This window comes from Pholis gunnellus (assembly GCF_910591455.1).
Source record: "Pholis gunnellus genome assembly, chromosome: 10".
Classification (NCBI taxonomy): Eukaryota; Metazoa; Chordata; class Actinopteri; order Perciformes; family Pholidae; genus Pholis; species Pholis gunnellus.
In genome coordinates, this window is record NC_136537.1 from 19,139,712 (window position 1) to 19,160,597 (window position 20,886).

General features: G+C 42.4%; 1 protein-coding gene across 2 annotated transcripts in view; it reads right to left on the minus strand.

Moving 5' to 3' along the window:
• atp8a1 (ATPase phospholipid transporting 8A1) overlaps positions 1-20,886 on the minus strand; it is a 97,031-nt gene that overhangs the window by 69,762 nt on the left and 6,383 nt on the right. For both annotated transcript variants that reach the window (XM_079167833.1, XM_079167832.1), the window contains exons 2-4: positions 12,739-12,853; positions 5,683-5,782; positions 4,161-4,259 (exon numbers count right to left, since the gene is read on the minus strand). In XM_079167833.1, the coding sequence (XP_079023959.1) occupies positions 4,161-4,259; positions 5,683-5,782; positions 12,739-12,853 (314 nt within the window). The remainder of the gene's footprint in view (positions 1-4,160; positions 4,260-5,682; positions 5,783-12,738; positions 12,854-20,886) is intronic.

Consider the following 20,886-nt stretch of genomic DNA (forward strand, 5'->3'; position numbering starts at 1 on the left):
AGAGGCTGACGCTGTAAAGCACCACTCACTATCTCCAGTGAGAGAGTGGGAGATGGATTTATCAAAGTCGGCGTTTACAAGCTGAAGAACGATTACACCTTTGCACCGACGGTGGAGTTTAATGTGTGTATTCTCACTACGACTACACAGACTCGTATAACGCTGCATGGTATTTGAGTAATGTCTTCGTCCAACGCCCCCTACAGAACCATGACAGCATAGAGGTTTTGCAGCGGTGGCCCCAATAAAAATCCAATAATCTTTGTAATGTTGATGATTTACTCAACCCTTTGTAACAGCTTACACAGAGAAAAAAAAAACACAGTATGCACATCCAGCAGGCACAGGACCGAGCAGAGACATTACTGCAAAAAGTCAAATCTGCAGTGTTCTTTTCTTACTGTGGCTGTTAACTGTTGTGATCAATCAGATCTCCCACAGGAAAATACAGCATTAACAAACGTGTGTGTGTGTGTGTGTGTGTGTGTGTGTGTGTGTGTGTGTGTGTGTGTGTTTGTGTGTGTGTTATTGTTTGTGTCAGAAAAAGACCTGATTAGTTGAAACTTTGCACAGCAACAGTAAATACAAGGTGCAAAGAACAGTGTGCACATTCTGCTTTTTGCCACGACACTTCAGTTTAAGTGTCAATGTGAACACCTTTAAGTGCTCCACAGAAAAAGGAAATTTGAACATCTACAATTCCATGACAAAGGGTCAAACCCCATCTCCTAATGAAGATTATATGATAATATCAAAAGCCTCAGAACAGCTACGAAATGGACCTTGTGGTGAACCCTGTATATTGCACCTTTAATTCACCATCAAGCAGTCGAGTAATTGTCATTGAAGTAGCATCTACATACAAACTTAACAAACTATCCTATACGTGCCGTCTGTGGCCGCATCAAAATACCAATCAGCGGGATTACTTCCCCTCATGTCCATCTTGTCTGCTGAACAGTCAACTGTGACTTCAACAGCTGATTCCAAGGGACAGCTTGTCAACTAGCATCACGCTGAGTAATAATGTGTTGCTGAGTCTGTCTCATAGAAATAATCACTGTGTTTCACAATGTGGCTCCTGAAAGCAACATGTGCTGCACTTGATTAGTGAGGAGAGGACAAATCCACTCATGTCCCTGCTAATAATCTGTTTACTTTGAAGATCCATTCTAATTAAGTCTAATTCTAATTCAATTTAAAGCTAATTTGGGTAATTTGGCTCACTGTACTGTACATATCAGGAGGGGGGAAAAAAGACTTCTTGCTGCTGACTGAGACACAAGAGCAGCGGAAGTTTGGTTGCATCAATACACAGCTGCTTACGGGGGAGAGGTATTCACTCTCCTTAGCCAGATTCCTCCAACGACCTGTGGACTAAAGCCAGCAACCTTATAGTCACAAAAGCATCCGTCTAATGCTACAGCTGCTATAACCCGGTCACATCAAAACCTATATTATATATAGTCACTCTGAGCAACAACCACTTTAAAAGCTTCAAATATACGGAATATACTCTCTTACACTTTTGTTCCATCCACTCTTTGGAAACCAGCCAATGCCGAAGTGTCTAAAAACCTGCATTCTCTCTGCTGACCAGCAGGGGGCGACTCCTCCGGTTGCAAAAATAAGTCCGACTGAAGGGAAGTCGATGAGGAAATGATCCTACTTCTCACTTGATCTATTACCTCAGTAAATATTGATACAATAACTAGTTTGAAGTCTTCTTCACTACAGCATGTATGTACATGCTGCAACCGGTAGCTCCCATGAATTTCAACTTTGTTTGTTCATCCCTAATGAGCCGAGATGGGAGCTAAGCTAACCCACACTACCCAGCATGCTGCTGGCCATCTGATGCCATGTTGAATTGTCAATGTGAAGATGTCGGCCATATCATCTGCCCAGAGAATTGTATTTGTTGCTGCTGTTTACATTCCTTATGATGCAACTACTTATATCCAGTCTATGGTACAGACCCACCTCAATTCATAAAAGTGGAGTAGGAGTGAACCTGTATTTATATACATTACGCCACAACATGTCTTGCATTTCCGCACCTCTCATACTCTCTCTCTCTCTCTGCCTAATCCTCTCTCGCTCCTTCTGTCCCAAGAGAAAAGGGGATGTGCTGTTTTTAGATGATGTGTGTAATCACAGTGCAGTGGAAGGCGTGTAGCATGCAGAGGTTATGCGTAAATATGCAGTATCAGGCCTCTGTAGACTTCAGCTGTAGAGGGGGAAATCTGAAAGCAGCAAAAGATGAAAAGCTAGAGCGTCTGCAATGTTACCTTCATTAACCTGCTAATACGGCTTCAATCAATGTGACGCAGTAGTGGAGGGGGTTTAAAAAGGTACAAGATGCACGGCTCAGAGCATTAACAGAACAACTATTTGCTATGTAAAGAGTCAGTGGAGTCATTTCTACCTGAGCAGTGTGTGTTGCTGTTGTTGCCGTGCATGCTTTTAGTGCACGTGAGTGTTCCCCGCTGGCTCACAGATGCCGCACTGCACTGCGCTTACAGCTCGGTTAGGACGGTGGTCCCAACCGCGCCGTTCAACCAGGTGTTAGGGTTGGGCTCAGCCATCACCATGATAAGAGCCGTTGTGAAGCAATAGAAATGCTCCTAATCTTGTATATACTACCTTTAACCACACAAAAAAAAAATGTGTTTCAGTTTGGCTGGAAACTTAACAGAGTGATATAAATGTTGCTGTGTAAAAGTGCACCAAACACCATTGTGATTTACAGTGTTTACAGCTGAGAGGTAGTTGAACTACTCGGAACCAACAGCCCAAGTCTGCTGCATTGAAGACAGCAACAAGGTAAGATATGTGCTGTACAGTGTGTGTCCATAGTGCATGATTCATGAAGTTAGGGGTCGATGTTGCCCTGGCAGGTCAACCTGTGATGGACAGCGTAGTGCAGGGAACAGACGTGTGTGTGCAGGTGACCTTCACCAATAAAGACAGAGTCATCACCGCTCCGTTCCCATGTTTTTCACAACAGGCAGAGAGAGAGAGTGAGAGAGAGAGTGAGAGAGAAAGTGCTGCGCTGGTCCCCTCAGCCCTAGATAGAGGCTAATAGTATAGAGTAACTGTCCACTGGGACCTGCATAGAGGATCGCATTGCAGGGTCACTGCAACAGAGTACAATGCAACATTCCCTCACTTAGTTCAGAAGGGGCTTGAGGGAATTACTTGCAAACACAAACATATTTTGAAGCCTTTAACTTCCCAGCAAACAAGAATTCATACAACAAAAAGATCAAACCAAAATACCCCAAATCAACCTTTTATATCAAATAGATTGCATGATCTCTTCTCAAGCATCTGTTCAGACTGGCTCGAGGGCAGACAGTTGTTTTGTTTGTACTGTCTTTGTGCGTGAGCGTTCAGTATCTAGGTTAATTGACTGACTGTGGGTGCAGTAGGCACAGCTGTGACCTCTGAAATGAGTGAGTCCGTATGCATGTCTGCGTCTGATGGTGAGTCGATACGTTGAGGAGTATCCTGCTGTGGTCGTATACATAACCTCCAGGTAACAGTTCAGCACTCGGAGGACACAGTGGAGGCTAAACGAAAGCCCACACAGGAGGACTGTCTTCAAGTTAAGAGAACTATACTGCTTTACCATACGGTAGAGAACTCTTTTTAAGAGAATTTGATTTGACTTTGAACAAGTAACCGAGTATAGTCCTATGATCGGTAATGTTGCATTTCGCTGTTTAGTATATTAAAAGGAATATATGGATAAAAATGATTTATATTGCACAGACAAAAGTGCTAAAAACCCTTTTACCAAACGCTACTACATATGGCCATATATTTGTCTACATACTGTGTATTCATGAGGGACTATGATGTTCTTTGACTGCCTTTGTATAGCGGCGGACTGAGGGATCAAACTCATGTGTACGTGTCTTAATTCCTGCAGTAATTAAGTTTTTCTAGACCAGATAATGTCTCTCAGGTAACATCACGTTTAAGACAACATCCTATGATACTGTACCAATTCAAGCTGTAAAACTAAACTGAACTTTCTCTGTATTGTTTTAAAGAACAATACAAGTCCAACTTTCTCACAGAAAGAGAGACCTTTCGACAGGGTGAAACCAACAACAGAACTAGTACAGAACAATATCTGAGGTTTGTCTTACCAGATCCTCGATGAACTCCTTGACAGCAGCCACCACCAGGATGAAAAGCAGCGGCACCAGTGTGGTCCAGCGACCCGTGGGAGACACATCTGGGATTTGCTAAAAGAGACATTTTCAAAAAATTGGAATATTTCAAAAGGCAGACGACAAGTTCAGAGTACTTTCATGGCTGAAAACGTCACCATCACACATTTCGTAACCAGAATTTGACAGCTAAATATCCAAAATAAATGCAAACTGGAGGTATATCCAGCACAAACAACTTTCTTTGTACAATCATAATGCACTCCTCACCACTGACTGTTTAATGATTCGGCTATTTTAAGCCTTTCAAAATTAACAGTCAAACACCAGCGTAATTAAAGCCCAGCGAGGGCCACAGGAGATCGGCAATGTTATACAGCTCGAAGGAAACTTGAGCGAAATAGATCTCCCGTCTCCCTCATGTGCATAGATGTTTTATTCAAGGTCACAACATCGACAGGGCAGGTAATGAAGATTCACACTGGCTGTTGTTCAAAGCGGCTCACTGGATAGAGGCCCTTCCCTGTCCTCAAAGCTCTCTTTAATGTATGGCTATAGGTGAAGACAGGATCTCAGTTCTATGCAGTCTTCCCTCTCTCTTGATTTAATCTTACAACAACAGAGACTTGAATTTTGGCTCCTTTAAATCATGTAGTCATTTTGCTGGTTGAGGCTTTAAGTGTTCTTAAAAAGGGATTAATGTTGACGTACAGTATGCAGGCAAACCACCGCAAACTTCCTCAAGGCTAGAAAGTCTTTGTTCCGTCTAGTATCTACATCAACACAGCAGCAGTACTGCTGAGATCTGTGGCTATTGTTGGGCAGTAATCAAAACACAGAGCCAATAATCAGCTACTCTCTGCTCTCCGCTCTCTTATTTCTTGAACAAATCTAATGCTAAAGATTTTCACAACACCCCTAATTTTCTAATTGTGGCTCCGCATCAGTTGGACTATTTGAGCGCGTTGCCCACATTCCATGTCACACCAAGTAACGCACAGTGCCGTTCCTTCACTGCAGTGTAGTAGTACGGGTACAGTGAAGGAATGAAATATAGTCCATGGCACCTCATGCATTTCCAACGCATGTAAAATACATTATAGTGTGTTCAGCCTGCAAGCAAAGCTAGTTTCCCTTTAAAGGAGTAACACATATTACATGTATTATTCATCATCAAGATATATTAAGTACTGTGTGTGTGTGTGTGTGTGTGTGTGTGTGTGTGTGTGTGTGTGTGTGTGTGTGTGTGTGTGTGTGTGTGTGTGTGTGTGTGTGTGTGTGTGTGTGTGAGAGAGAGCGAACAGTGTGTATATGGAATTACAGACAGGACCTTTGCAGAATGTGTCTAGGTCATAGCAAACAGTAGAAAAACAACAACAAAAAAGACAACTCGCCCACTGATGAGAAGAGCTGTGATTCAACATTATTTGGTGGTTTAACAGTTATTTATTTTGTCTTTAAATCTACGTCACATAAACACAGCAACACCACACCTTACCTGCAACAGTGCAATGAAGAGGAAGAAGGCATTGGCTGCCCTCCTGAACTGCGAGTAGAGGAACCGGGGAAGGAAGGTGAGGACATTGTATTTGGCTGTGCTGTAGACGGCACCGGGCAGCGAACACGGCCGTGGATGGAGGACGGAGCGAGAGAGAGAGAGGGAGAGAGAGAGAGAGAGAGGGAGAGAGAGAGAGAGAGGGAGACATGAGAAAGAGAGACAAATGGTTAGATGTAAAAAATATATAGACCTCAAATAACTAATACCTTGCCCCCACCCTATCAAGAAGTCCTCTCTGCTGTAGAGAGAGGTAGGTGTCTGTGTTTGTGATAGACCAGGGGAGTCCATGATCATAAAGAATAATTAGGAGTAAGAAGGGAGCTGGCAGAGGGGGTGCAAAGCGCTCCTGGCAGACATGAGCTATGCTGCGTGTGCTGCAGTGGGGCTGGGCTGGGCTGGGCTGGCGGTGATGGTGGTATATCGAGGTTGGTGGAGCCTTCAACAGCCTGAGAGTCAGCCCACCAGCAGTCTGATTTACAGCTGTGTTAAAGGGCCAGACAGAACAGCTACTTTGGGTGTACATATATGCCATGCCACTGGCAACGCTTTGCTTGCTCACGCGCACACACACACACACACACACACACACACACACACACACACACACACACACACACACACACACACACACACACACACACACACACACACACACACACACACACACACACACACACACACACACACACACACACACACACACACACAGAGAAGCCGTCACAAATATACAAGCAGAATACCTGAAAGTGCAGCCTCCAACTCGTCTGACGGGGGTTAAGCATATGGCGGTAAACGTCAGTGATATCACCGTTTCACCGCTGTTAGACTGAATCATGTTTGCAGCACATTTCACAGCATTTTTCCACTTTCACGAGCACAATGCAAAGTTACGGGGGAAACGGCTAGCATTGAATTGAGTTAGTTAAAAACAATAAAATAAAAATTCCAGTCGTCCATGGTGAGTGAGAGGGACAGAGCGAAAGGTGAGTGAGTTAGAGGTAGGCATCGTTCTGACAGCAGTACAACGTAACACCAGCCTCACAGAGGAGGCTGATTAAGAGCCTTGTCAGAACAAGGGTCAGGAACGGGTCAGCTCTGCTCACTGAACAAAGTCTAGTCTTGAGTCTAGTCTAATTATTTCACTTTCTGTGAAAAGATCTCTGGGTCACCTGTAAAGCTTCATAGCCATTTATTGAGCCGTGTTAAAAAAAATATTCAAATTTTCACCAACGCTGACATAGTAGAACAAACATGGCGGCAATAACAGGTCATATTCCCTCATCTCCTCTTTCAAAGAGAGAGAAAATTGAAGCGTACAGAGTACAGTCATCTGAGCTCGTCTTTCTTAAATTACATGACACTATAGAAGAGGTCTGATCGATTCCATTCAGGCTTGATCGCTTATCCTCGATGGTAAAGTTGACATTTTTCATCTTCATCAAATTTGGTGTCCGAATTTCCACAATCCAATTTGAGGCGTTTGATTTTGAAATTGCACAACTTGAAATGAAGGTTAGATTCAAACCAATTAAATTCAGATGGATGGTTTTCAAAGTAAAACATTTAAATTCTTTAAATTCAGTAGTAGTAAAATATGTAATGTTATGACTAGTAATTTTCAAACGACAACACACGCACATGATTTTAACCTGTTTGGGTGTTTCTAAAGGCCATATGAGACATTTTACAAGCGAGTTTAAAGATAAATAGCACAATCACAGTTCCTTGTAACAAGAAACAAAAATAAAAGAAATGCTAGGTTATGTCCTTTACTAACAAATCCACTAACAGGCAGCCATCACATTATATAGAAGCGGTATTGAAACTGGACTGCTGGATATCATAACATGTGTTTATCAGTTTATCATCATAGGAGGAAGTTCAAAGTTTTTCATCATAAACTGGAAAGCCAATGGAAACGCTCAGTGAGGTATGCAAATACGAGGAAGTGGAATATGTTAACGCAAACAAAGATACAGTATGTCTGTTTGTGCGTCAGTGAGAGAGTGTCGGTCTGTGTGTGAGATATAATGCATACTCATCTAAGGCTATTATCATTTGCAGTATTTTTCTAACTTCCAAAACAAATTTGAGGAAAACCAAGTAGGTGATCTGCTTTTCTTTTCTCTATTAATTCTGATGTAAATCTGAGCAGATCATTTCAATGTTCAGTAAAGTCACAGTTTAAGTACGGTAGCCTTTAAACCTGCCATACATCATCCAAAGCCCACAACAAGACCATGAGTTCAATAATATTTAGTACAGGTTCTGGCGTTATCATTTCTCTCTTTAAATGCATCCGTCATCTCATCTCTGGGATCATCTTTCCCGCTTCTTGTCTTATTTCCTTCACTTCCATCCTTCTGATCTCGTGGGGTTGTACTCTATTCTCTACTTCCTCCACTGAGACAAGGCAAGATAAAGATCTCCTTTAACACTCTGCTTAATGGATGATTATGGATCTTACGTTTTATTTCCTGGCAGTGGCCTGAGGTTCAAGACGACGTGAGAGAATCACCTCCTCCACACCACTCACTGACAGAGATCCAGATTATAGGCCACGCAGCACCAATCAGAAGAACTTTACATGACATCTATCACCACAGCTTTAACATTACAGGAATGAATTATGCATGTCTATCTTTGTTTGTCTTATAAGTTAAAACTAGATAGTTAAGTCAAGTATGAGATTTAAACATTTACAGGTGGAAACAAAAGAAACCTGGAGGAGAGCAACCAGGTGATGAGGATGTTCTGCATCGTGATTGGTGATCACAGAAGATGATGTTTAAATGACCCAGGGGCCACGAATAGAAACGCATGTTAACCAGCTGTTGCCAGATGAAGATTATCATATTAAATAAGCTTGAAACTCCCTGCACAGATCTCTGTGTTTACTTTCATGTAAAGATGATTTATTCTTTCATTCAGATCAAATGTAGGGTTAAAAAAAGAAAAGTCATGCAGTTTAGTTAAAGTTGTTTCACTGCTGCAATACAGTTTGATATGAATCAAAATTTAGTTTGACATTTGGGAATTTTAAGCACCGTATATGCGCTTTTCACAATAAAAACAATTACTGCATTAGCACTTGACATATGGGTTGGAGTTTCCATATATTCTCGAGGCTTATCAGTATTTTTGACCATGAATAATGATAATAATACTTAATAATACAATTTTGAGATCTTGATTATTTAATCACGATTATTCATGGGTAGGGACAAAATATTTTCATTGCAGTTTCACATTTAAATAACTGCTTTCACTTCCATGGTGTGCTCCATTTCTGCTAAATAACATACACTTGCATGAAAAGAAGACTTAAAATAAGTTCTTCTTTTAATATAAAGTATGTTTCTCTTCTACTCTGGACTCCAGCCATAATATTCAGGAAGGTTTTCACAGACCACCGTTATGCCGCTGTGTGAGCTGTAATGCGTGCACAGCGGCATTACAGCTCGCCAGAAGTGAAGCCAAAACATCTTGTTTGCCGTCTGGCGGCTGGCTGTTTAACAGCAAAAACATGACTTAAGATGTAACCGTTGATAAGATCCGTCTAACCACACTTTTTTTCTCATCAACAAAAACTTCCCAAATTGAAATTTCATGTCCACAAAGATAGATTAAATAATGTGCCAACATAGAAAAACTAATGACTTGTAGCACACCTGTTACACAGTGCACCGCTTGGGTGGAAAATCTCTGCCAGTCGGAGGACAGCGGGATTTACCGGCACACATTCAACCACAGAAGAGATAATCAAATCAGCCAAAACCGCCAGCGAGCCACTGACGCTAATACAATCAATGCAGACGGTTCATTTGCAGAAGCCTTTTATGAATCAGAATTTAGTTTATTATCTACTTTGCATGCATCAAAATGTACAAAAAAAAAAATATATATATATACGGTGTTTGTCTGGTTAGATAATGTCTCACTTGGCGTATAGTATGATGGTATAAGTCTCTCCTTGTCCAACACATTATGTTATCAAACAACGTCCGCACACATAACTTGCATAAAGTCGAACAACTGGTTGGGCCAGAATGCTGTAAGGATGAATGAACATCTTTTAAGATGTGCCGCTCGTAGTATTGCAACTCACCAGTTAAATGTGATGTTGTCATGTGCACAGGTTTAATATTTCATTATGCTATACTGTTGAAATGAGAAGTTCAAATCTGGTCATAATATAATAAAAAGCCACCTAGTAAGTTAATGAAGATGTAAACCACATGCCAAAATGCGTAGGTCATGTGGTTGGGGGAGTAAGGCAAATTAGGTGCTCTATTACTCAACTATACAACAGTTTATGTGCAGTCAATGTGCGCATTGTATGTTTGTGCCCATGTCCGTCTGTGTCTATGCATGTCACAATTGTCCCTTGTTCTCCACACAACACGTGCAATTTTAGCATTTCATGGATAAATGGTTTGTACAGCCACTCCTGTTTGCTATAGGATGGGTTGTCAACATCTCAGCAATGAATCACCTCTACATGACAACCGGACCTGCCAGTAGCTAGTTCAGCTGAATAAACAATCCACAACAATCTTCATGCATACGAGAGAGAACAGGGTCTCCTTTCTGTTGTGAGGCAGGAGTCACATACGTGTACATCCGTGTGATGGTGAGCTGTGACATATTCTGCAGGTAGTGACGCTGCAGAGGGAGAATGAGAGCAAGTGAAAACGAGAAACCCGTGAGAGCCGCTCGTAAGATCAGATTCACCATTTGTCACAGATGCTGCTCCTGTAAGGGTCTCCACAGGTCACTTTGAGACAGCAACCAAACCTTTATAATAAATTTGATCCTTCAAACAGTTTCTCGAGGGCTTGAGGTGAATTTTTGGGAACATTTCGAATTAAAAAAAACACACAAGGACAAAGAACATTTCAACAAAAGCCGTCTGTGAAGCGATGTACTTCACTGTTCAAATAACGCAGCAGCACTTAAAGCTCAGAAATCATTTGACAAAACACAACTCGGATGCATTACAGTCAGATCCAATAGAGGTGGGTCTGAAACAAAATGCGGCTTGAATAGGCATTAACATGCAAGCTGTCATCCAGTTCCCCTTTGTGCTCAGAGAGAAGGCTGTCGACAATGTTATCTCTAAAAACGGTGCTGAAAACACTCAGATCTTTACACATGCATTACCTCTGTTCATTACTAAAACTGCTATTTAATGTACAGTATCAGTGTTGGATTGCATGTCAGTCATATCTAAAGCCAAGTTATTCTAGAATAATGATTTAACCGTGATCACTGTATCTGCCGTATGTCGACCACAGTGTTTGTGTGTTAACAGCGTGAGCTTCAGCCGAAAGGGTAAGGATGTGATATTTTCCTTTATTTTTCAGTGATGCAGGCCAAACGCTGAATTAATGGCCGCCTCCGGTAAGGTCACAAAAATGTAATAAACTTATTTTTTTTTTAAATATGTAGAAGTGCTCTTTCACAGAAAAGGTCATATTACTTAAGCTTCTCGGATGCAATATCATTCCAACCATCAACCATCTGTGGGAAACATACATGAACTCTTGACACGTGGGCGGTGATGTAATTCTGACAGTTGGTCGCTTCACTCTTGATTGCTGATGCTCATTGACCTGGGACTGGTAATAATCATTAACCAAATATCAAACTCAAACAATGATCGGTGACAGCGTGATATCTACGTTAACGAACTACAAAAGAAGCTTAGCTGCTAAAATAAGTAGAATCGGCATCCATTTTCTTACAGTTGAGTCATTTCAAGAAACAAACAGGGGTAAGATCCTGCCATTTTCCTAGCTGCTTGCGTATGTTATCTGTCATGTCAATACATGAAGCTGACCTGACAAAATGGCAGAAAAAACAAGCAGCAGTTTTCATTCATTATTCCTGATATTTTATAGCTGTGTCTGTGTAAGCACATACATATCTCAAGTTGCTCATGCAGCAGGAATGCTAACAGTAATATTCCTTGACAGAGGACGGCCTTAACCAACAAGCCTGACCTTTAATGCCAGAAGCACTGCACTCCTCAACAGGAACACCAGGATAAAAAGGGGCCAGTGTTGTTTATCTGGACTAAGGCGCCACTGGTGATACAAATCTTGGAGGTACTAATCAGATGGTTCTTTCATGGATGATGGTGCTTTCATTGTACCCGTAGAAACAGCGCTTTCTCTTTCACTTCAGTAGTGGCTCCTCACATGAAAGCCACTGCTCTGTCCACTGTTTTTAACTATGGCTCTTGTGTTCAAATGTCATTTTAAGAAGGTTAAATACAACGTTTTTAAGATAAAAGATATTCTTTTATCAGTCTATATCAGTCTGCTATTTACTAGCTGCTTCGCAGTCACACCAGAGAAGGGCAGAGTAGAGTTTACAAAGTATCACACATCTTTTCTCTTCGTGACAGATTTCTACAACATATGCTCAAACGAGCCCTTAAAACGGTTTCTGAATTGTCAAGATCGCTCGCTATCAGGACATTCTCCCCAGGCTGACATTTAAGTAGCAGCCACACAGTCCGGGCATGCTTTAATTCAACTGTTGTACTTGTGACTCTGAAGGTTAATGTGGGGTTACAGGCAAAGTGGCAAGTTATGCTGCAGGTCACCATGAAAACTGAAGTGCTGATGGCCTCTGGGTTGCCATTACCAAGTCAGAAACAGCACAAACAGCGAAATCCCTGAGAGAATACAACTCTGAGTGTGAATTTTTAAAAGCGGCGAGGGTACAACTTAATTTTAAGTGACGTGGGGAAAGCGTCTCTAAAGCACCGTACACTGTAAATGCTGGATAAGTGATGGAAGTCAACAAAAGCACTTAAGCTTGCACCAACATTTTCCTCTAATATCAACTTAATAAAACTAGCTTTCGATAAATGATTGCTTACAACCACATACTATTGCCCCGAAACACATTTCCCCTTGCTTCATACAGTGCAGAAATATTTCTCATCATATTCAAAGCATTTCCATAAGTGCAACATCTCCTTACCTGACTCGATTGTTGCAAAACTTGGTGAACTGCGGCTGGTTGAGGTATATCAGTCGTGCATCTTCTTGATCAGCTAAGGACGTCCTCTCTGTCGTGTCCTCCGTCTTTTCATATCCTGCAGCGTGAAAGAGAGACAAAATCTGCCTTTAGCACAAACAAAAGTAAGTACGTTTTGAAGTGTTTAAGTTGGTGAGAGTCGAAAAAGTCCTCAAAGGAAGTCTTTGGAGTCTGTAAAAGGTAAATCAGTGACTTCCACACAGAGTGAAAGCTACGGAGACTGCAGTTCACCTTGGAGCTTTAGAGGAATACTTTATTGGTGCTGTGAGGGGTGTTGGCCTTGTAAAATGTCTCATTGTAATACTTTTGAAAAGAGTATCAAACTACATTCCAACACCTCTATTTTTTTGTGTATATTATGCACAAACGAGTACACTAGAATGTATTATTACATCATTGCAGTAGCCTACAATCACTGCAGCCTACACAATACATTAAGGAGACATGTGTAGTTCTCTGCATGATACACAGATCGGGAGCCATAATCTAATAGCAGTGTGATGCTCAAATTATTATCCTAATGGAGCGCGCTTTAGAAAATATAGCAGTGGCATTGACAAATGACATGTCACTGACAATACATCTCTCATTACCACCTCCACAGTAAAAGGACAGCTTGGAGAGAAACCCTGTTGTATAATAACGCAGGGAAAGACCTGCTTTATGTTAAAGAGCCTGACTAAAGCAACAATTGTGATATTCTCACATGTTGTCTTGTTGTAGGAGATCAGCATCTTCCTCAGTTTAAACATGTATGTTAAAACCCTGGCCGAACCTAAATGCTCTTGTAAAAAAATGATTGTGACATGGCCAAAGCATTCAATAGGAAATGTCCATAGTCCGATTACTTGAGAGACATTTCAGCAAGTTGGGAATTTTCTGTCAAGACTGACATCCTGCTGACGACAGCAGATATCTGTGCGGATCAGCTACAGAAACGTTGCGTCATATAGCTACAATATACTCGAGGTACTGCAAATGCAAGGCTTTGATCCGACGGTCCTTTTGATTTTGATCATATTGACACAATGTCAACATTGACACTGATCCCCACAGCCACTCAAAGTTCAAACCAAATGCATAAAAGTACAGCTTATAGAACCGCATTCATTCCCCAATCAAATATTCTGCCTTCTTGACCGTTAAATTAAAACAACAAATGTTCAATTGCCAGAGGCCGCTATTTACTGCGGAAATAAAATCAACAAACCCTCTCTTTGGGTGGTTAACTCTCTTTTTCTCTCCATCTTTGGAAGAGTCAGCACTGCTCTGCTCCCACTAGGTTCAACAAAGTGGGATGGAGCAAAGTGGGCTCTATCAACACATCAAATGAGGGCTGTACGTGGGTCACAGAGATGCTTATGTATGGAACACTTTTTATTTTAAACCACACACAAATGTTTTTTTTTACTTTTGGACTAGCAAGAGGCATTTCTGTGTCTTACTTTGCCTCAGTAGGGGAGGTCTAGAACAGCATCACTGGACAGTTAACATGCATGCTTTCCATGCTGGAGACGGGTGCTGCGTCATGAAAAAAGGGATGTCTGGGGATTTTGGGGGAATATCTCAAGCCTCTAGCTTGAAGCTGCTTTTACTGCAGTGCAGGACAGCAAATAGTAAACACACAAAAGAATCTCTGTTGGACACGGAGTGACTCACTAATATGTACAAGGACTTTCCAACCTATACATCCAGTTTAACTCATTTATACAAATGCATGACTTCCTCCTTTTGCCCTGGTAAGGCTGTCCTCTTTTGATCATTCCTGAAAGAAAATCTTCACAAATATATTAAATATAAAAGATAATTGATAGTTCCCACTCCAGGCATTTTGTAGTTACTGCAGTACATGTTTAAGACTGTATTTCTCCTTAATTAACTTCTGTGTCAGTGGTCATGCCGGAAAAACAAACTGATGTACCACTTGAAGCTGAAATAACGAACACATGTACAGAGGCAGATTTGACAGGGATCACTTTAACTGTAAGCTGAGAAATAGTAATCAAATCAAGATTCCTGAGGTTCACATTTCGCTACCCTTGTGTTTTAATTTATACATCTAGATCAGTGGCCTCAGCGCTGCCAATCGAGCACGACAGTAAACCTCTTAAGTCAACAGTCCTCAGACTCTCAAGTTGCATGCATGTGATCCGGTGGCTGCTGCATGGCCTTGCCTAGCCTGCAGTTGTAGTGGTGTTAAGAGTTATGAGGTAAGGGCAGGAATAGCACAGCGTCCTCAACTACAGACAAACCCTGGAGTTTAAAAATGGAAAGAAGGGCCATTCTGAGGCACGGAGGGAGGACGACACATGTGAGCGAAGCTGGCCGCTTGAAGCATCAACAACAACAACAACAAAACGCAGAGTCATGAGGTCCAGTAACCAGATCCTCATACCGGAAATGCCACGGTCGCAACCTGCCTCTGCCTACAGTATTTTTTTTCAAGTCGTGTCAAGAGGAAACAAAAGGCTGACACAGTCTTCAAAGTCAAACGTGCAACATTCTCTGGCCTTTTGTCTTTCTTACCTAACTCTTGGCACTTTCTCCCTCACGTTACACAAAACCTGTATCTTAAATTACAGGTCTTGTTATTTTAATGATCCACTTGGCTTCACATGGAAGATTACCGGACGAGTGACTGACAAAACTTCCTTCTTCTCCCCCCCCCCCCCCATCATCTACTGATAGTTTCTCTACTTAGCATGCGCCTCCAGGGCTAAAAATAACCGGTCCCCTCATGTGGTCACTGAGGGAAACATCGGTAGGTTATCCCAGTCCTGTTACGCAAGATGTCAGATCAGCATCGGTGGCTTATTGGATTAGCGTGGTGGCAAAAGGGCGTGTGGATCCAGGCAGTAGATTAAAGAGCGGTGCCTACTGCTTAAGTAGGGAAACTTCCTGCCGTGATGCCTGTGATTATCACCGTTTAAAAAAGGACCAATATAGGCTCAAAACATGGTGTCCACATTATGATGTGGTCAACTAGTAGTACATTACAGTTCTCTTTGCTGTGTACAGTGGGAAAGCAAGCGTCAAGACAAATTTGGAGGATATGCAAGACAATGAGACACTAAAATGAATTCCACTGATCCTACATCAGCATGTTGGTAGGAGGTCCCTCCTTGAGGAGGAGGCAGGCCTGGACTCTTTCATCTGAAATTAGATGAAAAACAGGATTTGCCCCCAAGAGCTGACCTGGTGACGGTGGAAGACAGGTGGTTGGGAATGAGTAACAGCACTGAGTAAAGCTGAGTGAAAGGACATTACTCAAAGGCATGCTACCTCACCGAGTCTGGACAGGACGAGGACAGCGCTACATGGTTGTGGCTACGACAATAATCCCATTATTTTGTCATGTATCAGTATCTATAACTAACACGTCTATTTCCTTGCATAGAAGACATCAGCAGACATTCTGCAAGCAATATTGTGTCATCGCTGCAGCACCAGAGAATAACACCATGAGTTATGAGACCGTCTGTAATGTCACCACAAATATAGTATCAATGTCACAGAAAACCGCCATGAATCATAACATCGTAGGCGTGTGGAGCTGCGTTGCCACTCCCCATCCCTCTCACTGTCCAACGATCATCTACTGTACACGGTCTAAAAAGGCATACAACGTCTCAAAAACTATTAAGAGGGAATCACAATCTCAATTCTGAGTGAGATTCTCATCTTTATTTTTTGCAGCCGCAGTAATATAAGGCCAGTGTTCAACTGATGGGCTACTCAAATGATAATAATAATTAAATGTCAAAGCGCGACCGCAGCCTGCACATCAAGGGACAAAGCCGGCAAACAAAGTGAGCGAGGAAACTAAATCTTCAGAAGCGTGGGTGATCAAGGAATTAGTGTCTACAATGACAAATGAAAACAGGGGGCTGGCATAGCTGGTGACTGCACCACGAGGCCAGAGGAGCTGGCTGAGCAGCAGTGATTGATGTCGGGTCTCTGTGCTGTGAATGAGCGCTCGCAGCAGGAGTTTGTGTGCCGTGGTCGGCCAGGTGCTGCAATGCACCAGTTGCAGCCGGTGCTGCTGCTGCTGCTTAACTTACTTCTGCTCTCTCCTCTCAGCAGCAAACACAAACTGTTGGATTATGTTCAACATATACATATTTAGTATTTGTATAGGATGCTGGCATGGCTAGAAACAAAAGGTGTCAATACATCGTAGGGTTGTAGCGGTATAAGATTTTCATGGTACGATAACCCTCACAGAAAAGATCAGTTACACGGTGTACGGTAATACATTATTATTATTATTATTATTTGTCCCATACTGGACTTGTTTTCATCACTTCTTTCTGTTGAGTATTCCTTATAAAACACATATTTAGATGTTACTACGACTAGCTGGTAGCAGAATTACTTAGAAGTCCTTTGACCAGCAGGAGTTTTGCCTCTCAGCCCTCCAAAAGCCACCTGATCTGCAGGTTTCTTCTACAGCTGCTATTCTCGCACACCTGATCCAATTAAAGGCTACATACTGAACACTTTAATTGGATTAGAAGAACAAAAAGTGAAGCTAAAGCCACAAAGTGGTCAGCTGGGCGTGAGGAGTTGCCAGAGAAACACGGGTGTAGTGGTTTCATTCCACTATTTCAGCTTGAGGAATCATTTTACAGGAACAACTCATAAGCACAGTTCGATGTGAAAACAATAGAAACCAGTTTGACATTCACGTGCACCCCGACTGTAACTGTGGACGTCACCAATTTGAAGCACACAAGGCCAACACCACAGTCCAGGAGTCTGGAGGTGAGAGGTGAAGGTTTAGCCGTTCACCAGCTTCCCCTCTGCAGGCATTAACAGGATCTACCTCCTCTCCACCTCTATCCAGCTCATTTCCCTAGTTTATATCACACTGTGTGGATAATGTACTCAGCCACTACCACAGATGTCCCGGTGGGAACTGCTCTGAATATTCCCTGGTGGACACTGCTTTTTCTCAGCACTAATTTCATTAACTGCGGGCGTGTCACGGCTCAACTACCCTGACATCAATAAAGAGAGCAAGCATGAGACACTGGGCGGACACTCACTGCGAACACGATTCTTAATCTGCGTTATATTAAGCCTCATAACAACACCTTTCATCTATTAATGGGGCCAGCACATTACCCATGCTAGCCGGCTGTATGAAAACAACGTAAGAGGCATGGAAAGAGAAGAGAGAGAAAAGAAACAAAGAGTTAACAAGAAGCCAAATAAAGCTCAGTAGAAGAAGAGAGCAGAAGCACGCAGCTCTGGAGGGGAAGCCTCCAGTCGAAGGATCAATGCCATCAAGTGTCGTAATGAGTCTGGATGCAGGCCAGATGTCAGGAATATTGCTTGTGTCAGCCAACAGACAGACGGGTGGAACAATAGTCACAAGGGGGCACGTATTTTGGAGCCCAATGGGGCAAAACTGGGCCCAGCATGATTGGCATTGGCCAAGGAGTGCTGGTCTTCCCCGGTCTCTCTTTGTTATTCCTCGCTGAGTGGTGCAGGTTACAGAGACTCTGCAACCATCGGGAACAAGAAAAAACTACGTCAATCAGACTAGAACTATATTTCTTCATCTATGCTAATTTGTGTATATCGCCGCATGGTCAGCTCAGTGTCTTAATAACTGATAAAAATCATGGTTATAATGTAGTTCAACACACTTGAATTACTCTTGAATCTGAAGTAATACGGTCAGACTAACAACACTCAAAGTAAGAGGATCAACTACAAACAGTATTTAAAGTCGAGATATTTTTAGCAACCGCATCTTATTCTGCCTATTCACGTCTGACCTCAAATAAAGCCTTTAAAACAAATCTTAAGAGATATCATGTCACATGCTGGCAGCATTTTACAACTTCCTTGGTCACCTACTATGTCTATGATTACACAGTGATGAGTCAGTGGGCTCCATGACTAAGCCTTGAGATTCTTCAGAGGCCCAAGAGTGAATCACCGGGGCTTTAACATCCATCTGGAGGCAAATCAAATTGTAAAAAAAGGCTTTTTGTTCGTCCAGAAATAGGTCCAGGCAGAGTCCAACCTCACTGCTGAGATACCGAACAAGCACTAATGAGCCTGGGAGAGTTGTGGGCTGGTCAATAAAGAGTAGATGAGGAGGCACGTGACCTGGCCACAACTAAGCTCCCACACGATCCATTCAATAACACCAGGGTGGGAGGGGGCAGGCGGCTTGGGGCTACTGACATTGATCTAACAAGAACAAATGAATGGCAGCCAAGCCACCGTCAAGAGGCTCTATGAAGAAAAACTGCATCCGACAGACAATCCAGAGGAATGACAAGCTCCTTGGCTCCTGTAGAAATGTTTTACACACACACACACACACACAGACCACCATGTAACAAGTAATAAAAGAGAAGGAAGACAGAAAGGTGAGGTGTAATATGGATACAGTCTGCAGATTGGTCACCTTAACCCGAGGCTATCGACCATTGTTATTAGGGTCAAATTAGTTCCAAATCCCTGGGTTTACTGAGCCTAATGTGCCATTCATATCAGCTCATCACCAAAGAAAGATGGGTTCATGATTCATTTATGCCAGATAAAAATTTCAGTAGACAGAGCAGTCACAGTCTATTCAAGGGAATCAAAAGTCCCAGAGACGAAACCATTAGTGAATCGGGGGGGAAAGAGCAGGAGGGGCATAAAGATACTGCCTCAATCTAAGCAACGGTAACATCCATAAGTCGCTTATCAGATCATAATGCTGTAACCGTCACTCAACAACAACAACAACAACCGGGCAGCTGCAGAATTAATCCCCCCCTCCCCTGTCCGGCACCGTCTGGGGTCCTCATAGGCTCAGGCGGTCTACAGTGGGACTGACTGTCCAGGGACAACATAGGCAGCTGGGTCTGTGACATCACAGGGATGGCCTGGATTAGTTTAGCGAGGGATCTACAGTGGCGGAAACCTTTCCACTGTGTGCAACTTTATGAATGGTGAAAGGGAAGGGCTTATCGAGTGCAAGCCACAGATCTGAAACAGAAAATAGACCTCGTGAATACCAGTCATCGTGATGCGTCAGTGTGGCGGCTGACCTCTTAGACCTTTTAGACTTTTGCTTGAGGTTCCTCCACAGCTGTTGGAGAGACAACCTCAGTAGTGCTGAGAAAAAAAATGAATCTATAAATCAACTGACCGAAAATGAATGAACAACAATAATTAAGGTTATTCATCAAACAGCAAGACTAAGAGTCCACAGCTATGCTAGCGGCTCTGTGACGCTGTACTTGAGCTAAACGTTGAAAGGATCACCAACGTTATTAGAAATCCTCCTGAGGGAAATATGAATGTCTGGAGCAAATTTAAAAGCAATCTATACAATAACTGTTGAGATACGTCTTTAAAAGCTAAACCAAAAGACGCGGTGCCATCAAAGTCAGAGGCATTCATCCTTTGAGGACTATGAATATCTGTAGAACCTTTGTTATACATCTTATAACGTCAGGTATCCTTTATGCATCCTGACTAAGTTTGAGGGCTAAAATCTGTTTTGAACGGGTGCACCTGACTTCAATGGGCTCTTCTTGTTCATGTATTCACAGGGTACAGATGTACTGTAACCACTGCAAGACTCTAAAACCCACACTGTGTCAATAATTCTCTCATTCACTACTCCCTACTCACTCTCCAGGGAGTTCATCGTAGAGGACGATGTAGAGGACTATATATTGAGCTCATCTGCAAAATGAAAACGCACTTTCGGACACTGCTCAGGTCACTTTCTCCGCGCCGGTAATTATGTCATTCATTGCTGTCGCACAGTTAAAACGTAACAGATCAACATCGCTCTCCACTCGTCCGTCTGCCATTATTCCTTCAGCTCATGTAACCATAGCTGTAGACAACTTTTCACAATGCATTGTGGGATACTTTGAGTCCACAATATAGGGTATCATAATAATAATTCTCACTATACATTCTGACAGCACTACACAGCGGTGAACTCACTTTATAGCCCCAATGTTATTCATTTTCAGAACTTTTAAGAACACAAATTTTTAGCATTTAGAGGATTAGCATACATACACGGAGTAAATCAACATTGCTATCAGCTGCTTCATGCGGCAA